The 23,473-nt window shown below is 34.7% G+C and overlaps 1 protein-coding gene across 4 annotated transcripts in view; it reads left to right on the forward strand.

The window, feature by feature from the left end:
- The first annotated feature begins 5,871 nt into the window (after nucleotides 1-5,871).
- Nucleotides 5,872-23,473, forward strand: part of LOC100372102 (protein MON2 homolog) — a 48,728-nt gene continuing 31,126 nt past the window's right edge. For all 4 annotated transcript variants that reach the window (XM_078005868.2, XM_085496792.1, XM_085496793.1 and 1 more), the window contains exons 1-10: nucleotides 5,872-6,222; nucleotides 8,918-8,981; nucleotides 11,816-11,943; nucleotides 13,854-13,985; nucleotides 16,572-16,701; nucleotides 16,877-16,980; nucleotides 17,184-17,309; nucleotides 20,297-20,491; nucleotides 22,119-22,243; nucleotides 23,178-23,308. In XM_078005868.2, coding sequence (XP_077861994.2) covers nucleotides 6,118-6,222; nucleotides 8,918-8,981; nucleotides 11,816-11,943; nucleotides 13,854-13,985; nucleotides 16,572-16,701; nucleotides 16,877-16,980; nucleotides 17,184-17,309; nucleotides 20,297-20,491; nucleotides 22,119-22,243; nucleotides 23,178-23,308 — 1,240 coding nt within the window. In that variant the 5' untranslated portion in view covers nucleotides 5,872-6,117. The remainder of the gene's footprint in view (nucleotides 6,223-8,917; nucleotides 8,982-11,815; nucleotides 11,944-13,853; nucleotides 13,986-16,571; nucleotides 16,702-16,876; nucleotides 16,981-17,183; nucleotides 17,310-20,296; nucleotides 20,492-22,118; nucleotides 22,244-23,177; nucleotides 23,309-23,473) is intronic.

Here is a 23,473-nt window from a genome sequence, read left to right on the forward strand (position 1 = left end):
CATATTGATATTGTTTCTGCAATTGCTTTCTTTTCCCAAAGCGAACCTATGTATTGATCGTCACTGTAGTTATAAAAACCAGTGAGTACACGTGTAAAAAACCTAAAATTGACATTGTACAAGAAATTTTGTACAAGATTGGAGGTGGGCAGAATTGTTTGGTAGCAAGGGGTATTGAAAGTAGACCTACTTAGTTATATGCTTGCACCAATGACTTCTAGACTTATCTAATCTTAGCCATATATTTTAGAGCAATGCCACGTTGGTTGCATTGCTCATGTGACCCAATTAAACTTCTATGGTGATGATGAAACAACTTCAAAACCATTGTAATACTAATAAGAGCACATCATTTTAAAATTGGTTTTTGCACTAATACTAAAAACAGAAAAATAATAACTCGTAGATATGTAAAACCTGTTATGATTTGTAATTGCATAATATAATGCATACAACTGAGCAATGGCACCAAATTGGATTGTCTGACGTGATTAATGCAGAGGTGCAAATGACACAAGCCAGTGAATTGCCTATTTGTCATGGATAATAAATAAAAATATAGCAGATTTATCTGTACACATTATCCATGGTGAAATATTTAATAATTTGTGCTCTGCTTTCCATAATACGATATTGTAACTGCCTTCTTTTTTGTGGTATATTTTATTTTTGTTGATGGGTTGTTTATTTAACCACATCATCAGTCAAATAAAAATTGTCCTGTATGTCTGAGGTGTTGAAAAAAGCTGTCATAAAACCCAACTATTAATTTTTTTATGACACTAAAGTAAAAATAAAACTATAATTTTGCGGATAAAATGATAACTTTCTTCCAAGTTCAATACAGCTAAATGCAAGAGCTGGACATACTAGAAGTGATTAATTTTTTTTTTTAATTTATGTAATTATATAAAAAAAAACTAACCTTGTATATTATAGTTATTGTATATACAACAATTTCTTCACTTTCTATTAAAAATTGAATAATGTATATGCGTTACTGTTGTGCCAAAAGTGTTGTAGCTAAACATTACACATATCAAACTGTACTCTTGCAAACTTCATGTATTCTATATTGAGGTATTCTCCACTGATTGGACGTTGTGCACTTGTTAATTAAATAATGCTGTCTGTTAGACCAATAGATATTTTTAAGCATTCCACAGAAATTGTTTGAAAAGTCAATTAAAAAAATAGAAATTCTGTACATTATTGAATCCAATAAGTTGAATTAGCATTTGGTGGAGCAATAATTAAAATTTTGTTGAATACATTTGTAATAATCATTTCATAAGCTTTCTACATGCAACGTGATGGTGATATTGGCTTTGTTTATACTGGGGGAATTTGAATTGTCATCATATACTACCTTTTGTGATTATTTAACTAATATACACACATATTATGTTATGGATCATTTTTACATTTTAATAATTGTTGGATATATGTATTTCCAAACCTGATTATTGTAAGCATATGTTAAATTTTAATAGTTGTTTAGTTTTGCTGAGATAAACAAAGAATGGCAAATAAACAGAAAACAGTTGATAAAGAAAAAAATTAACCAAATTAAAAATGGCAATAACCCCACCTTTAACAAAATTTGAACCTTTGCCTATGTGGGACGTTCATGAGATTGGAAGTAACACCGTTTAATATGATTTTTGATTAAAAGGTCATTTTTGGCCATTTTTTTTCAGTATTGCAATGATTTAAAAAATTTAACAAAAAAACAACTTGTCACTCTTGAATGGTACTGATGCAAGTTTAATTGTAACAGATCATTTATTTAGACAAATGCAGGAAAGGTGTAAAATAAGTAGAAATATTTAGAAGAGGTGGAATAAGCTCCAGTTCAGACTGAAATGTATGACTAGATTTCTGGAGATGGCAGGTGATATAAGGAGATATTAAGACTTAATGTTAAAATGGTCGGTCCATAGCAATGCAAGTTGCTTGGGCCACCTTGGTATAGTCCCAGTTTATCTTGGGAAGGAATGGATGCAATTTCAAATTTAATATTTTCTTTTTGGATACGTTTCACAGCTATTTTGCATGTCTCATTAAGGCTGAACAGTTTAATATTGTTGTAATTTCTCAGCATTAGCATATATTTTTTCTGTTTCCTTTTTGTCAATAAACTCTTATTGTGGTATTTAATTGATTAGTATTAAATTTATGAGGTGCAATTTATGATATGAATGCACTGTTTCATTGGAAGCACGTATAAACCATAAATTGAATTTATTGCATACCATATCATGAAAAACATCTTTTGATGTTAGATACTCTACAAATAGAGTAAAGCTGCTATGAAGATCTCATTCTACAATTATTCAGTGCATTTGTGCCACAGCTGCAGCGCCATGTGTGTTTACACAATACTTAAAGCGCGGTAGTTGTCGACATTTGTGTTGATAAACATTGATTTTCCCACAATCCAATGCGCTCTTCAAATGGAAATCACAAGTATGAGGTTTGACCTGGGCGCAAATTGCACTAATTATCGCCGGTGACTCCTATATCTTCCAATCACATGAAAATTACCCAATTAAAGCTTGGAAACGTGTCAGTTCGCACTCATTGATCTGCACAACAGTCAAAGTCGCCATCTTTGTTTATATGAGACCCATATATCTTGCACATGCGCAACGCGACGACTACCGCGCTTTAAAGATATGCTGCAACAATGGTCAGATTTACATGTAATTGCATTTATTTTTCAGAATTGCAGCATACACATGGAAAAGTTTGCTTATAGAAACTGGAATAAGCATGGTTAAACAGCAAGTTCGTCGGTCCCATGAACCTTGGATCATGGAATTTCCATAGTTTCAGGCCATCAAAGTTGTAACATACTCTGTTTCATAAATTTGACAAAACAATCACAATTGTGCATATATATATGCAAAAAAACTTTATTGATTGAAAAAATAATTCTAGACTGGTTGTCAGTAATTATACAGGAGAAGCGTCTTATTTTTCTCTAATTCTGGACTAGTTGCTTCGGGCCGGAAAGTTTAATTCCTTGACGTTTAATTTGTTCAATTGCCCCAGCTCTTGGGACATCACCCCGGTTGTATGTTGTCATATCGTATTGGATAAATACCAATCTGGAAAACACGCTTAACAAACTCACATAAATTTATCAAAATATACTGTAAAACCATTTATTTTCACTGACATTTAATTTCACTGTTTGTGTTTTAAGCATATTCACTGTCTTTTAATTTCACAAATTTATCAAGGAAACAATGAGTTTTATTGTTGTTTCACATGTTCACATAGATTTAATTTAGCGAATTTCACCATGAACGTACTAGATTTTACTTATCAGCGAAAATAGCGAAATTAAAACCCAATGAATAATACATTGTAATACTTAATACATGTACATCTACAGTATAGGAAATGTGAAAGTCCCGTATATTCATTCGCACGTGTAATAAATTACACCAGTTAGAGTGTTTGGTTCTCAAACCACATTTTATGATTCCACACAGTGCAAATGCCACATAATGTGGAAAGATTTACGAGAGTCTCTGTTAACAATCTACATGGAAAAAAACACTTTAGCATACATACCATACGCAACAAAGCGTAGTCCAAGTCCCGGGTATCATACCGATGAGGGCGTTGCTTTGTGACTTGTGTGAGGACAAGAAAAGAAAGTGTAAGTTGGTACCCGCGGGAGAGCTGAATTTGTGAAATGTCGTTAAGTATTTGTTGCTAAATTCGAAAAATCACAGTAAAAACAGGGCTCAAAAAGCAAATAATATGCAAGCACTGGCATCCAGGCCGGGGTGTCTCGGGGTCCTCGTGCTAACGGCGTCCTTCTTTACAATGAAACAAACTCAGGCTGTATAAAATAATATTGCGACATGCACACACCTCTCCGAGTCAATTTGTTTTACTGTATTAATGGGACTGAATTGAACAGAAAGGACCGTTTCGCGAAAATTCTCGTAACGGTGAATACAAATTGTTGCTTTTGCTCAACGTGCATACTCACACAAACACAATCATCGTCAAATACTGAGCATGTAATATATTGTCCGATATATTTATATAATTTGGAAAACACATAGATTGTTTTTTGATTACTGAAACACAATGCTAAGGAATCCGGGAATTTTAAAGTCGGACATAATTTAGAGATAATTATTTTTCTTTGAGTCTAACAGAAATAGTGGTCAACATGGACAATGCGCGTTATTATGCATGAATACTTATAATTTCTTCCAAGAACCTTATTTTATATGGTACAGTAATTGACCAGGGTGACAATGAATGATCGTTTACACGTTTTCAAAGTCAGACACAAAAAGCATTACACAAATAAAATCATAATGCAACATAGGGAGTGTCATAACAAAATGACAGCTACCGCCTCGAAAACACTGTTTTCCAGTCTTCTGAAATTGAGTCCACAATCACCTCCCCTCATGTATATTGAACTGATCGTGAGTGTGTTGGTTAATTACGTACATTGACATAATATTGCTACACAGGTCGCTGGAAAAGGAAGACCACTTTTATATCGGTCCATCATTGAATTATAAAGAGTTATTCTTATAAAGAATTTAGTATATTCCGTTTGAAAGGTGAATCGCTTCAGAAATGAAAAAAAAAATCGGTGGTAATGTTGGCAAAGAAAGCTATTAAAAACATTTCAAACGCATTTTATATATAGGTTATACGGATAATGAGTATTTTTGAACTTGTTTATATATTTCTTTTTTTGATAAATCTTTATTTTGGCGGAAAATATTTTTCCGATGAAATATGGGGATTTTCATAGAGGTATAAGCGTGTTTTATTGAAACATATTCAACACGATCCACCGTTTTGTTTTGGCCATCCTAGGTTATAAAGCGCCCTCTACAGAGCAATTATAATATTGCAAATGTTGGACCGCCGTTGGACTCATCATATTTTCTATGTTATCAACATGTACAGAAAACTTAACGATTAACACCACTGACTCTGTTTTCTAAAGTATATGGCTATACACGTTACACTCTGCCACTCAGTCAGTACATTGCACTAGCCGTCGTGTATTTGTCGTATACAAGTATGGTCCCGGGCTCCACGGTATGAATACGGGACTGCTTTGGCTGTGTTTTAATTTATGTAAATCACATAGTATGCGGTCTCTGTGTAGATTTGAGTACTTATTAGTTCTTTTTTTTAATGTGCACATTATTACCACACAGTTTTGCTGGGCTCGAACCAAATCTTCCAGTACAGCACACAATTGTTTTCTAAATTATGTGCACTACCCACAAAGCTCTGAATAGCCTTTCACAGAAGTATATATCTGACATTCTTTACTTCAAATCAACTCCCCGCACACTCCGCTCTTCAGCCAAATGCTTTTTGCATACTCCCAACTTCAGACTAGCATCATCTGGTGGGCGAGCATTTTCTCGAGCAGCTCCACGCTTATGGGACACTTTATCAATAAAATTGAGTCAGAAACCCACAATAGATACCTTTAGAAAGAATCTTAAAACTCTCATATTTACCAGAGCCTTTGACAACAACTAATTGTACAGCGCCTCTGAACAATACGTTGTATTAGATACTGGCGCTATATAAATTTCATTGATTGATTGATTGATTGAAGATTATATACATGTAGAATTCACACATTTTGGTTTATTCCTGAAATAATTAAGTACGATTTATTTCTGTGAACTGTGAATTGTGTTATTCGTGAAAGGACACTTTTATTTACCATGATCACTCCCTAACGATTCGATCAACATAAAACAAAAAGAACCTATAATTCTTTATTGTTGGTTATGGTGGCGCTGCTTACATGCGGGCGAGTCAAGTGTATTATGGGTAGAACGATTTCAAGCAAAATGGCGGAAGTGCACGAAGCGTAGGATTTAATGTTGATGTCCCAGCTATGTATTAGGTTCTCTCATTTATCCTCCGCGACATGCAATCCAATCAAAGCAACGCACACCGGTAAGGTGTCCCACTATTTATCAGCGCTGGTATCGGAAATTTGAAGGAACATTTATCGTCGAAACCGTGTATCATTGCAGACGACCCTTGCCTTGTTGCTCTTCTTTCAATCGACCGACTCGATCAATATAAACGAAAATGACTGCCACGCAAGGACCGTCGACTAAACTGTTGGACAGCTTGCAGACTGATCTCAGAGCTCTGTCAAATGAGGCTAAACGGAAATATCCACCAGTGAAAGAGGTAAACACTTGTAATTATATTTTAAATGGGAGTGGTTGCATTGACATGAAGTGTTTCTCTACGTGTATACTATAGTGTGTGATGGGGCAAGATTCTATTTATAGTACGTTAGCTGGATGACACCTACCAGCCACTGTTGTATGAACCATGTTTGCTGCTTTTTAAGGGTAACTGCTAGAACCACGAAAGTTCTACTAGTACTCACTGACAACAACATATAAATATAATCAACAATTTTTTTTCGTATTTCTCATTGAAATTTATTTTGTAATATATTTGTTAATTAATTTTATTTTATATCTACCCATTTTCACTACTACCAGTATTTCAGTAATTTGGCAAAGAGCTGCAAAACCAAATTAGCCCAACTTGACACTTGTTGGCCCAAAATGAACATATAATTTGAATCCAAAATAAAAAATGAGCAGAGACTGATGCCGACTTTTAATATAATGATATATAGTTTTGATGACCCAAAAAGAAATTTGTCCCTATAAATGTTTTTATCCTTGAATAGAATATAACTGAAAAGGAGTAGGCCTGTTAGGCTGGCATGTCCTGTAACTTGTTTGTTTTGAGGCTCTGTACCCTGGTGTCCTCCATAGTTTTGAGGTCCATACCACATGCGCTTTTATTGTGGCTGTCAATTTGTAAATTTATCAATTGAGCTGAAAAAAGGAGGTGGGGGGGGGGGGTTTCAATGCCATGATTTACTGCAATCAGTACTGAAATTTACTGACAAATATTGTTCAGTCACTTGCCCCTACCTAGACTAGACTTGATTTTGATAGCTGGTAAATTCTGCTATATTCTGGTCTTATTACTCACTCTGGTTCATCATGTGGACAGGTAAATAAAGATATCAAGTTTTTACAATCTGGGCAAATATGGGAGACCGAATATAGTAGTGGTGTACCCATTATCTAAATATGATGAACCAAAAATGACTATTTGGTTTCCAATGATTTCTATTTATCTTGATTGGGAAAAGCACATCATTGATTGGAACATACACATTTATTCCCGAACCTGTTCAATAGACAGGCAACTTTATTTTTTATTTCAACTCAACTAATAAACATGAATATTTTGTATGCCATGCAAAGTACACTAGACAATTACGGAGACAATACTGGTAAATTATATTATAATATGTAATGGTATATGAGGGTATTGGCAGAATATTGCCAAGCCTATATTCATCACAATGTTAAACATAGAATATCTGGGTGCTCTCTCTGAATTGTTTTGAGTATTAATAAATGTGATAACTGAGAACGGAAAACAAGGAATGGCAAACATTTCCCATATACATCAAAATGTAATTTTTCTAATTCATCTTGATTTTTTATAGTAAATTTTGAAAAAATAAATCTCAATTTCTTACATTTACCTATGACAGAGAGACCATAGAATATATTATTTCCATCACAAACCAGTAAATTCAAAACCCAATGAATATCACTGCAACATCAAATCCACTTAACCCCACTAAAACGATTTAGTTGAAATCACTGACTCCTCATCTTTAGCACCCCTATTTTCACAGGTAATAAATTTAATGAATGTCACTGATTCATAAAAATTCATGAAAAATGAAATTAAAGTAGTGTACATCTTTTTTCATTCAAAAGTATCTGTAACACAAAGGTTATCATAATTACCACATCTCCTGCTGAATGCTTCCACAGATAGCCAATATGAATGGTAAATAATGGTGGCAGCAGGCCATGTGTCAATACAGGGAAATCAAGCTCTGTTCTTGTTACTATATGTTACCGGTAGTAGATGTGTTAATTAAATCTACATACTCTATATGTAATGTCTCGTTATTCAGACCCAGCTGGTTCACTCATATGTTACTTGTATTATATTTTTACTCTTTAGTTAGTATAAACACTACAGTTTAATTTATGTCATGTATTCGTATATAAATGTTATTTTGGGGGTGAATTTTATATACTTTTTTTCACAATGTTTTTATATTAATATTTTTAAACTCCATTGCATGAAGGGTAAATGAAAGTCAGATTCTTATGTATATATCTCCACTAAAAATTCAAAATTTCAAATGCAGTTTCATAAATAGCAGTTGTTTCTATAGACGTTTGTATGTGTATGTACTGTAATCTATACAGATGTAAATAACCCTGGGAATATTACCCCTATACTATTACTGGTACATGGATGCAAGATTGCAAAGCTTTTACAAAAAAATTATATCTAATATAACTTTTATGAATCATGTGAATTTGAGGTTATTACGAGGATACCCTAAAGTATGCACAAAGACAGTACAGCAGAAATATCGACCGACGCTCAGCGGAGGTCAATGCGACAGCGTACTGTCTGAGTGCTTACTTTGAGATATCCTCGTAATAACCTTATTATTATACATCTTTTCCTTTCAAGGATACATCATGGAAAAGTCGAAATCAAAATAGTTCAGAGCAGAATCAGCAAACTACTTTGTGTGGAATCCCATCAAACCCTGGTGGCAACTATGTTTGTTGTTATTATCAGAGAACGCTTACACGCGTAATCATTCCATATTTGGAATTCGAATTTCCTTATATGGTAGCATGAAAATACCCCATAAAATACCGCAAAATTACGGCACACTGTAACTTATGGCGTTACGGTGACAGATGCATAATAATACTGATTACGTGTATCTATTTTAAACTTTTTATAGGCAGCGGAAGCTGGTATACTGAAGATCAAAACATTGATGGCAAAGAACAGAGATATCATACCAGGTACTTCTATTTTCATTTTAACCTTTGATAGACATTGAAGCATTCATGTATCCCACGTTGTGACTGGTAATGGAAATCCTGCAGATTATCTTTCATATCTAAACAAAATTCCAAAATAAAACAGCATTCATCTGAATTTTATCACATGACATAATTCTTTGATTAATCTAATCGTGATTTGGAGATTACTGAAATAATAGAAGAAAATTATACTATAAAATTATTATTGAGTTATTGGAGGATTAGAATTGATAATGTCTATGAAGTAAGGTTCAAACAAACAAAAATTGAAATATGAAAATAAAATTGATAGATTGTTGTTGTTGTTGTTGTTGTTGTTTAGAATAAATATCAAGATGGATTAATTGTTTGTAGCATCTGAATGTGGGCATTTCATGCCCAGGCGTTGAATTGCTAGAGGAAATTAGCAGCTATTGTACAACAATTACAGTTACCCTGGCCCATGTGATATTGCCCACCACCCCACCTCACCCCCCAACCTCTCTGCAATATTTGAATAGTCACAGTTATTTTGAATATTTATCGTTGTGTCGGTTATATGAAATATTAATTATGAAAGGTTGTTTGACATTTATGTGTCACAAGCTTCCATGACAACCATGAGTGTATTAAAATGTAAATATTACATGCAGTATGGAATTATAGCTGTCATGTTATGTACAGTTCAGTGTACATTACTTTAAATAACATCTGCCTCCAAGAGGATTAAATAAAGAATGGAGCAATTACATGTTTGTGTATGCGAATGTGTTTCTGGTATAATAATATACATGCTAAGATTAGTGCAAATTTTTGTTTTCTTAATAGCTATGATTAAAATAAATTATTTGTCTATATAAGGCTAAATACCCAAATCGCAAATCCAAACTACATCTACTTGCTTGAAAACAATTGTATGTTTCGGAGTACTCCGTTCTCAATAAATGATTTGATTTGTCTAATTACTATATTGGTGTTGCAAACTTCAGTCATTGTAATAAATTATTACATGAATTTCAATGCTAAAAAAAAAATATTATGCTGTACTGTATCTATTACAATTCAATAAATAGTGTAAAGTATACATGCTTCTAATAGTGTAAATTGTTGAACCCTACCAGCTTTGTAAATGAGTTCTGTTTTACAGTGTAAAACAACATGCAGCTTTCATGAGAGATTGGCTCCCTGTAGATAAAATGACATGTGTAATTAACTTACTCATCATATAGAGTGAATTTTGAGTTAAATAATCATGTCTGTAAATTTACTTTGTTTGTCTATTTTTGTTGCCCTCACCCGATAAAATCTTGTAAAAATGTAAAAAACGGCAACATTTGTGAATCTAATATTTGATGAAAACACCCATAATACATTGTATCAGATACATTTATGTGAAACATGGTGCTTTCATAGTGCTGGGTGTTCTGTTGTGGTTTGAATCACCAGTTGTTTTTATTTGTTTCATCTTTTATCCGGACGTACAATGTGTTTACCGGTAATATACATGTAGCACCATGCCTGGTTGTTTGAATCATTGGTTTACTTCATTTTACTATTGTTATATATATTTTTTTAAATAGAAATGCTATGCATTGTACAATGGCAAAGAGTGATTACTCTAATTGACCACAATTACTGGATTTATCAACAAAGGAATAAATTTGCATTCCATAAAAATTGCTGGTATGTGCTTAATTATTGATGATGAAGGAGATTGTACAAGCACACTGCATAGTGCTATAAATAGGCTATGATCTATTGATATGTGGTGAAGTTCTCACTCTTCTTGGTTGTGGTCATGTAAAATCATATTTAGGATTGAATGCCAAAGTACATTAGAGCATGGCTGAGTGTGAAACAGGCTCAAATTGTGATATCAAAACCACTCTTATATATAAATCATATTTAGGGTTGAACACCAAAGTAAATAGAATGCATGTCGCCCATTATGAGTGTGTGTTTCTTATACAGCAAACACTTAACAAAGTGATAATATGGTCAATCCAGAGTTTGAACTTCAGTTGATTGAAATTGTGTAGGAAATATTGTAAGATATCAATGCATTCAAGTGGGGTAATTGCCTTCATGGCCTCTGTGAAATGTGAGCCCTGTCAATCATTGTTTTAGCAATTTACTTAAATTATGTAATATTATATTATTTTTATGGACTGCATACAGCTTTGTTTTTATAAAGATATATAATATGTGGGCTTCTATTAGATTTTTGGTTTACGTGTGCTTCTATTAGAGATGGGCTTCTAAAGATTGTGATCAAATCCAATGTATATATGTAACAATGCTGTTCCCTGCTTCACTTGACATGTTACGTATGTTGAACCAAACCCATTATTGAATGCATTTATAGTAATCGTGACAAGTCAAGAAAGCTGTAAGACTGAATATAATGTTTCCCTCTATACCTCTATTGATTAAGCATTCTCAAAAGCAATCGTCACAATTTATTTTAATGAAGTTTAACGTCAAGAAACATATCATATTTTTTGGTCATACCGGTAATACACATCAAAGTCACAGCTTTTTTATCTGTCTTTGGTCATGAAAATGAAAAGAAAAAGCACAACTTTAAAAGACAATTTAAACTTTACTGGAGACTTTTCTGTTTTTTATGTGCCTAAATACGCGAAGAGGAAGTACCCTGAGGCTCATTAACAATTACTGTAAAATATTTTTTCTTGTAACTAATTTTCGCTATTTTTGCTTAAGGAATGATTCAGTAAATATAAAATCCAGCGAATATACCGGTACCTTTTTTCCTATATTTTACATTCAACTCTTCAAAAATTCTCATCAACACTATTTTGATTGTGTTGTAGCTCTGGTTGCCTGCAGTGGTGAAATATTGCAGCCTTTTTTACTTGGTTGTGATACCAAAAATATCAAGATAGTTCAGATATGTCTAGTTTCTGTTCAGAAATTGATTATCCATGAAGCACTGTCAGAGGTGAGTTTTATGTACTGATATAGTATTTAGCAGCTAAATGAATGAGACTTGGTTCAGTTTTCAATTCTCTCAACATGAACGGTGTACACTTGTTTCCAATTCTCCAAACATACACACAGTTTTCAATTCTCCAAACATACACACAGTTTTCAATTCTCCCGACATACACACAGTTTTCAATTCTCTCGAAATACAGTTTTCAATTCTCCCAACACACAGTTTCCAATTCTCCCAACATACACACAGTTTTTAATTCTCCCAACATACACACAATTTTCAATTCTCCCAACATACACACAGTTTTCAATTCTCCCAACACACAGTTTCCAATTCTCTCAACATACACAGTTTTCAATTCTCCCAACACACAAGTTTCCAATTCTCCCAACATAAACACAGTTTTCAATTCTCCCAACATACAATTTTCAATATGCTGGGAGAATCACTCATTGTACATTAAGATTGGTTTGTACATTGAGAAATATAAACTGTATTTATCTATTGGGATTTCATTTTGAAAGAATCCACAGCCGTCTTTGAAAAAGAAGTTTTCTAATGCCGTTGGTATTGTTCTTAAGTGTACGAAAAGTACATCAAAGTCGCAGAGTAATGTACGTATAGTCTGTATTTAGACACCACTATTCACTGAATTGGCATCTGTCCAATCATTCTTGCGACACCAGATTATACACAAGTTGTTCATTATAAATCTTAGATATTCCATACTTCCTCATTGTCCTGCACGTAAGAATGATTTTACTGATTATGAATATTTGTGTATACTTTGTGCATTGGATTGGATATACCGTAACAACAATAAAATAACCGAATCATAAACTTTTTAACAACTGACTGTACAAGTTTGCTGATGTTACCTATATACCGGTACATGAGCAAGATATGGCCACATGGATGGGTTTGTAGACAAAGCAACTTTATAGGTATTCACTAATTTTGCTTTTTTATCCAGAAAAGTTTAGTTAAATATTAATTTTGTTTGTGTTAACAAATGATATGATAGGGGAAAGGTTGTGAAAATTAGGCTTAAATGGAACATGAAACACAGGTTGTATACTTGTTGATGATGCCGCATCTTTCACTAATTGTACCTCATTTTGCACAACCATATACCTCTCCATGGTACCCAGTACATACTACAATACCTTGTTCACCTGCAACACATCATTCCCATTCATAGTACCGGTATTTCTATCCACTGTGTTTCCAATCATACCAACCACCTTCAAGCACACGTGATGAACACTTGAGTGAAATTCCAGATCAACCACAAGTCTCTGGATATACCAGTCTCTCACCAATTCAATCCTGGACATGGTCAAGTTGTAGACTTTTCAGGGTGAAACGAAGGATTTAATTGGCCAGAGTAATTTGGGTTTTTGAACTTTATATTTAATAATGATAAAAATAGCCAGGAACATATTTCAAAAGTTATGTTTTGAATATTCGTGAGCAAAAATAACCATTAAGTGTTTGTTTTAAAATGAAAGCATGGCTACTCATTTTTCTACTCGTGGTAAAAGACATTTGATAGGTTTGGGAGAGCCTAGTACCTCCAGACTCTTGCACCCTTTCAGACAGCTAACATGTCTGCCAAAAGTTTATGTCTCTTCTAAGACAGCTGTTTTCAAGTCAGAATAAAAAAAAAAAAAATTAAGAATTGAACAGTGCCTTCTAGTTATTTTTGAGAATTATATGTGAACATAGAATTTTGACAGATTTTATTATCTAAAACCTGTTTTTGCCTGAATCTGTAGAATTATTTTCTTGCTTGAGTGAGGAAAATCTAGTTTAATATTGTAGTGATGGCCACCCTAGAATGATCTTTGGCAGCCGATATACAGTTCTAGAGTAGTTATATCATCACAACAAGTACATTTGTTTGAATTCAGATTGCTGCTAGAAATGTTGTTAACATGTTATGGAGTCTGATGGACCATGGTATAGAGGAGGTGAAAGTCTTACAGACACTACTGGTGTTACTCACGACCAATACCATTGTAAAAGGAGATGTCCTATCAAAGGTAAAGCATGTATTTATTGACTAAGATGATGAACATGTTTATTACCACACCTTTCCACAGAAACTGAAACCTACAAAAAATTAAATTAAATTACACAAACATTTAACATGTATATGTTCTACTTGTATACATGTTCTGGTTATTCAAGGGAGAAAAAATACTACCGCTAAAAAAAAAACTCCACATTCATTGTGTGAATACAGGTTCTAAGTTTGTTCTGAAATCAGATCATGCTTTGAACATTTAATAAATACTGTTTCGAATACATGCATTAAATGTTCATTCAGAGCTACAAAACATTCTCTGAAACAGAAAAACACAAATCTCCTTATGTTATCGTAGATGGCTCACTTCACAGGCATGTGAAATTGCAAAAGGAATTTACAAGGCTTACGCATGTGATGGTGTTCACTTGCTGTGAACATTGGCAGCGAGGTCACAGACTGACGTCTAGCTATATACATGTACAACCAGCTTCCTCATTCAAGAACAAAAATAACGAAACAGAATGAACAGGTTCACCTCAATTAAAGCAATGTCTATAAATATTCAGTTAGTATGCTGGACTTGATATAAACAGTTGCTAATCAGACTTCCTCATAGAAGACAACAAATCTTCACCAACCATATCAACATTGTTGCCCTAGGGGGTTTGGGGAGTAGAACATTGTAATATTCTCGGCTGTCCCATATTAAACTGTTGAATTCAATACAGACCCGCCAGAAAGTATTTACGCACCACACTACAGGCAGCTACTACCTACGATATCATACAATAAAATAAACTCAATAACGGTTTGAATAAATATATTTATATATCTAATAAAATATGCGTTTTTACACACAATAAAAACAACAAAATTGTCATTGTCATGCAGGATTGAATAAAAACGGCAGTCTGAATGAAACAGTGAAAAAAACGTTTGAATTCTCTATGGAGAACACTGTGTAAACGCAAGCTCATGAATATTCATGAAGACATAGAACGCGGCGATTGTCAATAATGCGTGTGTCCACCTCTTCGCTGGATGACTTCTCTGAGCCGTTTTGGCATGGTATCGACGAGTTTCCGACACATGTTAACCTGGAACTGTCCCCAAGCTTCCATTATACTCACGTATAAATCCTCGATGTTAGCAACTGGTCGGGAATGCACCTTTAAATCGATCAACTCCCAAAGGTTCTCAATGGAGTTCAAATCTGGAGACTGTGCAGGCCAATTCAAAGTGGTAAAGTAAAAAATATCCGTACTCTTGTGGATTATTTAGAAAATCCCTCACTGCCAATGCTGTGTGAACGGGGGCATTATCCTGTTGGAAATGAAAATTGGGTCCAACGAGTCTTAGTGCCGACGGTATCATTTCGTTTTGCAGGATATCCAAATATTTCCATCGGCTCATGGTCGTCGGTACACAGACCAGCGACCCTAAGCTGGTAGCCAAAAAACATCCCCACACCATGACGATACCACCACCAAATTTTATTGTAGGTTTAATGCATTTCAGCTCGTACTCTTCACCTGGTCTCTGACGTACAAATAATCTTCCACGGCTACGAAACACCGTAAACTTTGATTCGTCCGACCAGATAACTTGAGCCCACTGCGCCGGAGTCCAGTCGATGTGTTGTCTGGCAAATTGCAACCGCGCTGCGATGTGTCGAGGTTGTAGTTTTGGTTTCTTTTTTGCAACACAGCCGCGAAGATTACCATCCTTATATAGTCTTGATTTTATGGTGCTCAAACTCAATCTTTTCCTAGTGAGTTGATTAAAATTGGCACGCAAATCACGGGCGGTGTGAAACCGATTCGCTAAACTAGACCTGATGAGTAGCCGGTCTTCGCGTTGTGTTGTACGCCTTGGTCGACCTGATCGACGACGATTGCCTATACTACCTCGCAGACGAAGTTTTCGCAGGTTGAAACGTATGGAGCCTTCAGAAATTCCCAGTCTTCTTGCAATTTCCCTATTAGAAACTCCTTCTGTATACAGTGCTTCAATGTTCCCTTTAGTAAATTCTGACAATTCCCTAACTTTCGGCATGGCTCAATGTTTGTAAATAAAAATTACGTATCTGACACTATGACCTCGATAGGAATATTCATGAACTACAACTGACAGGTATTCCCGCCCAGAAGCGCGTGTTGAAAAAATTTCAGGTTCAATTTTGCATGAGAAAGGACACGACTATCGCACGTTTTATGGCGCGAAGTTTTAATAAGATGCAAATGATATGCAAATGAGCGCGCTCCCATAGAGTTAACCATGGCGATTTTCGCTCACTGAAAAAACGTGTACATACAAAAAAACTAAACACAAATCAAACATTTTATTTTGACTAAAATGCACTAGTTCTTCTTAAATTTAGTATATTTTAAAGTCAACACATCATGTTACCCGGAATTGTTATTTTTAGTCACGAAAACGATCAAATGACAGGTGCGTAAATACTTTCTGGCGGGTCTGTATATTATCATTCAATTTACACTTACATTACGTCCATATCCTTGCAATCAAGTACCAAATGCAGCAAAATCACTTAACTGAATTCGTTTGAGTGATTTCATTTCATTTCTTTTTTTGCCAGGCGATAGTGATCTGTTTTCGACTTCATTTCTTCAAAGACAGCACTACAAGTAACACTGCGTCTGCAACTGTCAGACAAGTCGTGTCCATTGTGTTTGAAAGAGTTGTAGCTGGAGATGAAAGCAACACAGGTTTGTACTTTGTGATGCTGGGTTGATGATAACCTTGAATAATGTTTGACTGGATAAGGTTGAAATAAACTATATTTTAATTATCCTGTATCAAATACAATTTTCACTTTGTGTACACTTGTATTAGAGACATGCTTCAAATAGATAAGTGTTTTTTCTCAAACATTCTCTACAGATGTTGAGAGAGTTGAGGCTGATATGGAAAGTCAGAAAAGTGGTTCTAAAGATGCACCAGTGTCCTTGTATCCATGTGCAAGGGATGCCTACCTTCTGTTCCAGGTATGACTGGCTTTTTGCATGTTAAATTATTCACTTGTAGATGCAGTTTCTTTGACTGGGCCTGGTTGTCATAGGAATAGTGCATTAAATTGATGACCTCACAGCCCTGTCATGTACTGCCAAATCATGGATATGGTTTCTGTACAAAACACACTGTACACTAGGATATTGAGCATCTGGAACTGTAACCTTGTTTATTTCAGGATTTGTGTTACCTTGTGAATGCTGACCAACCATACTGGTTGGTTGGAATGACGGAGATGACGCGAACATTTGGCCTTGAATTACTGGAGTCTATATTGAACAGGTTTCCCCCAGTCTTCTTGAATGTGAGTATCATGCAGTGTCCTCATAATTTGGGTTAACATTGACAACATATTCTGTTCACTTGATTTTCATATCTGTATATCATTGCTGTTTTCCAAAGTGCATAACCTACACACTCATACATGTACCTAGCTGGTTACCACTAGTGCACGGTAGTGCATGGCACACATCTTCAATCGCAAATTACTTTTAGATTGTGACAAATTGAAAACCATAACATGTCACCACCCAAATTAAATTAAACTTTAAAAAAACATTATTGTTGCTTTTTTACCCAGTTCGATATATTTGTTGTGAAGCAAAATGTCTAAAAATTGGGAAAACAGGCCGTTTTCAAACTAAATAAATCATGTATTCTCATAAGAATCCATTATTTTATAAAACATTAAATAACATTTATATATAACTGAAAATGCATTTTGAGATGTGATTAAAATTTCGTCTGAGAAATCTCTATTTTCATGGATGTTTGACAAATTTTTGAATGAAAAGTAGTTGGCTAAGCAACAGTATAAAATGAAGCCATAATGTAAAAGTAAAAGAAAACTGGCGATATGTTTTAATGGAAGCCAAGTACCTTTAAGGATGCTGTACACCTTTTTTTGCTTTGAAATCCAAAATTCTACTTTTTTGTATTTTTCAATGCTGGACTACAAGGAGCAAACACTCAGTAGGAAAACAAGTGAATTGGATGTTTTTATAGGGTGTAAAAATCAATTTTTGTTAATTAAAAACAAAAGCACATGTCATTGTTTTGAAAGCCATGTTTTAATTAATCAGCCAAAGACATAATAGACAGATAATTTGCATAATAGTCACCACCCATAGCAAATATAAACAGTCTCGTGCATTCAGTACAAGCTCAGACTGTAATACAAGTATTAGTAGTCCGAGGTACAAGTTACACGCATTCCATTTACGATCGTCCACAAATTTAATTTCGTTGAATTTCTCGCTCTTCAAGCAGTTGACTATCAAACCGTCTTGGGGTCGACTATGACAGTGACGAAAGAAAACGAATGCAAGGAAATTTGGAGAAGAACGTCGACAGTATGTAAAGCGATTATTATGAAAATTTAATCATGGAAGGTACCTTCCACGATTTAATTGATCAGACCATGGAGGTATAAACAGAAGGTAGAAAATCTGAGCACATGGCAGACTTAGTTTTCGTGACCAAATTACGTGTCATGGACTCCGACCACAATGAGTCGGAAGTGAAACACTTGGGCCCGGACTTGGCTACACCATGGCTACACGTAAAGCATGAGTCAAGCAGCTGTAAAAGCGTGTGTGTGAGCATCCTTGTTTTACCTGTTTTATTTTTCTTAATCTTCACATTCTCAATAAATAATTTGACGGATTCAATCAAGTTAGATTTGTTATACATGATATGAAAAGTGAACTGAATGTAAGATACCGGCAGTAGTCCCCGCCAGCAGTTGTTCCGGTACTATGTATTACGCATTAAAGATGGAAAAAGAATCATCACACTAATTTTGTCACAACAGTTTTGGGAACTAAAAAACGGGAAACACGATTTATGGCGAACAGGTTATTTTACAAATCAACAAAATAATAACGGAGCAAACAAACTGAAAATTCACCGCCTGATCGACAGACAACTTTAAACCTAAGCGATCGCATCTCCGGATTCAGTTCAGCGCTCGCTGTGACTTCTCTCCCCCTCATTGCCATTCAAATCAGATAATACAGATCTTCGTCGAGACATCTCGCACAGTAAAAATTGGAAAGAAAACTACATGTAGTTGACTCTGGTGGTGCGTTCAGCCACGGTTATTGGTTCAGCAGCTGAGCAAGAGAATGACCTTCCATGGAGGGCAATGTATGGTAATGAGTCTTCCAGAAAAGGAGTGTCTCCTCCCACAACGTATTAATGAATATGTAAATCATGACGTCATTTTGGCGCAGCTTTGTCACGCCGTGAAACAGTGTTTCCTATTGGATTCGGGAGCATAATTTCGTACTTTATAACCAATTGCGACCACACATATCCACACATCTGCATGATTATGACAGACAGATACCATGACTATTCATTATGAGTTTGTTTTGATCCATGGGACAAACGGATTATGAGTTAGCTGATGATACGTTGCTGCTAAGTTGTTTTTGCCATTTTCTCGTTTAAACAAAACAGCGATTCACGGCAACTGCAGGCCTTTGATCTTGAGTTTTAGTGGACGCATTATACTAATTTTTCGCACAGACACTCTTCGATATGTTCCCTCTCAAGCCGCGCTGGGATTTTTCTATTTTCCTATTTGTTTGGAAATTACATTCTAATTTCTGAATACCGGAAAGAACCAGATCGCATTGTTTTTTCAAGATAGCTAAATTATTATTTCTTCTCCAACTATCATGTAGATATATATCTCAATTAACAGGGAATGGTGGTGAGCGTCGTCTGAAAAACTGTTTTGTTGCCAATGTTCCACTAAATTTGTTTATTCATTGGTTCAATTATTTTTTACCAAAAATGGCTTTCTGTGTTTACACAGAGATCACGTGACTATACACGTCCATACACACACTATCTTGTCGATTTCATATCCAGTGTGAAATAAGCTTTCCATCAATATATAGCTTTGTGTTGTTCAGTAAATATTTTATATGAAAATATCAGTTTAGAAAATCAATACCAAAAACGTGTACAGCATCCTTTAATAGAAAGCTTATGGTACAGTAGAATAGTTCAATTTGTTACATAAATCTGGAAAAGTTTTGTGTATGTTATCCTCTTATATTTGCAAAGTGGCTATAAAACAACTTTATAATAAAGAACCACGGTAGTATTATCCTACACTGCTGTACCTATTTTATGCTTAGTAGAGGCCCAGCTTGGTTGTGATTTAAGTTGATATAATTGGTTGCAGTGTTTTCTGAAACTTATAATTTATGGGTATTGGTTCTAGAGAAAGATGAATAACTAAATCATTGCTTTGTGTAATTTTTTTGTCTCTACCAGCACACAGAGTTCAGCTTCTTATTGAAGGAAAGGGTTTGTCCATTGGTAATCAAATTATTCTCTCCAAGTATTAAATATAAACATGGTATAGCTGCACCGACATCTCCAAGTCCAGTTGAGAAACCATACTTCCCAATATCAATGAGATTGCTACGAGTTGTCAGCGTGTTGTTACAGAAGTACTATAACATTCTGGTAAGTCTGATAACATGATGTTATAGTTTTACGTGTCTAGCTGCAATTACTAGTTAATTATCACAGCACATCAATGTTTCTTGTTTGTATACCAGTAAATTATTCCCTGTGATTAAAAGTACTATCGAATTCGTGCCATGTGGCACATTCTTTTTTTACTCACATTGCTTGTAGATTATGCTTAAGCCCACAATCTTTGATGTGCAGATAATGTTGTAGTTGCTGTCGTGCTATCCATGTGTGTTAGTGTTTACTATACATGTGTATGTATAGACATACTTCTACCATATTAGGGAGAAATTGAAAAAGGTCTCCCAGACTCTACCTTGATCTGGTAGGACCATTGACTTAAGTGCACCAATATAAGTATGCCTATGTTTTTAGTAAAATTACCTCTGTTGAAAGTAAAATGGTTGTTTACATAGTATTAAATTCATATCCATGCCATGTGGTATTTTCATGGTTGTGTGCAAAAGAGAATTTTGGTTGGTGGGTTGGCCCACTGGCGAAGGGGTGCAGATATACATTATATATCTTTAAAAAATTATACAGGCAGGTCTGAGTCCATATTATATCCCTAATAGGTAGGTACATCTTTACTATGTAAACTGCCATTTATTTTTATGGAGGGGCATATAAAGTAAAGTAGCACTAGACTTTTGTTAAGGTGGGTAATCAAATCAAGATGTTTTACTTAGGTTTTTCTAAAGTTAATATCAGATGTGTTGTCATCAATGCTTTCTCCACTCATTTGCATGCCAACAAAAACAAAAACATTGTGTAGTATTTACATATTATGGCAATTTTAGAATTAAGTAATCATACACTCACTTGTGTTTAATTAAACTACTGACAAATAACTTAGGTGCACTAAGACTGTGATGTAAGCCTCATTAACATATTCAAATTGAGTAGTTACTAATGATGAACACGTTTTTGGCTTTTCTGAAACTGCTGGATGGATATAGACAAAGGAGTTGGTATGTAGTTAATGTGTTCATTGGGATATTGTTCAATGTGAATGTGCTTTGTTTGTTTCGTTTGATGTAAGCTGTCTTCACTGTATTATATGCAAGCAGATCTTTACTATAGTTACTCAAATGCAAGCTGCTGTAACTTTATATGGGTTTTGTAGCTAGTCATTTCAAGGTACCAAGATGTATATTTAGATTGTTTGTAATGAAATGAACTTTATGTCAGTATTTATGTGAAAAAATGCAAAAAAAAAATTAACTTCTTTAAAAATTAGTATTTAATTCTGTAAGAAGTGCAGTATATGTTTTATTGTTTTTTTTAAGAGGGGTGCTAACTAAAAGCTGTTGGCTATTGAATATTGAATCATTCCTACTGCATAATCCATAATTGCCCATGATCTTGGTTTCTTTTAAAATGACATGCAAAGCCCAACCATAAAGTTACCTGAGTACTAAGCAATGCTTACTTGACACATTGGCTTGTACTGTAGTGTGTAGATAAATCAGTATAGGATGCCACTGTTGTGTCTCAAATGCTTGCTGGTCACATGTTGCACATTATTTTAGCTACTGTTATGTAATGGGATTTTGTTGTTATTATGCTCAATCGTATTACAACCAATGTACAAGATTTGGTGTTTTGTTTTTTTCAGACTACTGAGTGTGAGATTTTTCTGTCGTTGCTGGTAAAATTTCTGGATGGTGATAAGCCCATGTGGCAGAGAGCTTTGGCAATGGAAGTCTTACATAGGTTATGTGTGCATCCACAACTGCTGAGGTTGGTGTTAAATACTATGGGGTTATTATAAGGATATCGAAAAAAATGCATGAAGACAGTACAGCAGGAGTATCAACCAATGCGCAGCAGCTAGAGGTTGATGCGACGGCGTACTGTCTTCATGCATACTTTAGGTGTCCTAGTATAACCTTATTATTATACATCTTTTCCTCCAGATGATACATCATGGGAATGCAGAAATCCAAAACGTTGAGAACAAATTTAGCAAACTTATTCGTGTGGAGTCCGATTCAACTCTGAGGCCTGCCATGTTTGTTAGTCCCCGCTCGGACGCACTCCGAAAACGGGGACTTATGTTTTGACCTCTGTGCGTCCGTGTGTCAGTGCGTGCGTGCGTCCGGACCTGTATCTTAAAAATGCCTGGACCAATCACAATCAAACATAACACATACATCATACATGATATTATACATATGCACATCAATTTGTTTCACGATCTGATTCAAAATGGCCAAATGGCAGCCATTTTTGTTCTAAAAATCATCAAAATCAAGCATTTCTCGGCTGTTTACAGATTGATTTTGTTCAAACTTGGTATATACGTTGGACATTATAGGACATTGATGCACATCATTTTGTTTTCAGATAAAATTCAAAATGCCATATCTCTGCCATGCTTTGACTGATTATGATCAAATTTTATATATTCATTTTACATTATTTTATAGATATAGATGTAATTAAAATGGCTGACTGGTGTGCCATTTTGTTTTAATTAATGCTGTTTCAGAGCAATATTTCTCAATATGGACAAGTACTCATTTGAAGATCAGATACAAGATGACAATCAGTTTAATGTTAAAAAATCATCATAATTAAGCATCATTCTCTGGATCCGTACTTTTGACATATATCTTAAATTTGATAACTAACTAACTTCGCTATAAATGAGTAAAATTGTATTTGTTTCCAGATCATTCTGTGAGAATTATGATATGAAGGAACATTCTTCCAAAGTATTCCGTGATATTGTCAATGGTTTAGGATCCTTTATACAGTCTTTATTTGTAACACCCATGCCAGAAAGGGCTACTAGTACAAGCAGTAAGTACAACTAAACCTGCCCTGCTGGATTCATTGAAGTCCTACTTTATTATAGCATAGATCTTATGTTAGAAGTAAACCTTTGAGCAAGATGACATGTGCTTGAAGACTGCTGTGATCATCTAATAGAAGTACCGGTACACATGAATCAAAAAACTGTATTGT

Source organism: Saccoglossus kowalevskii, chromosome 3, assembly GCF_978046115.1.
Source record: "Saccoglossus kowalevskii chromosome 3, keSacKowa6.1, whole genome shotgun sequence".
NCBI lineage: Eukaryota > Metazoa > Hemichordata > Enteropneusta > Harrimaniidae > Saccoglossus > Saccoglossus kowalevskii.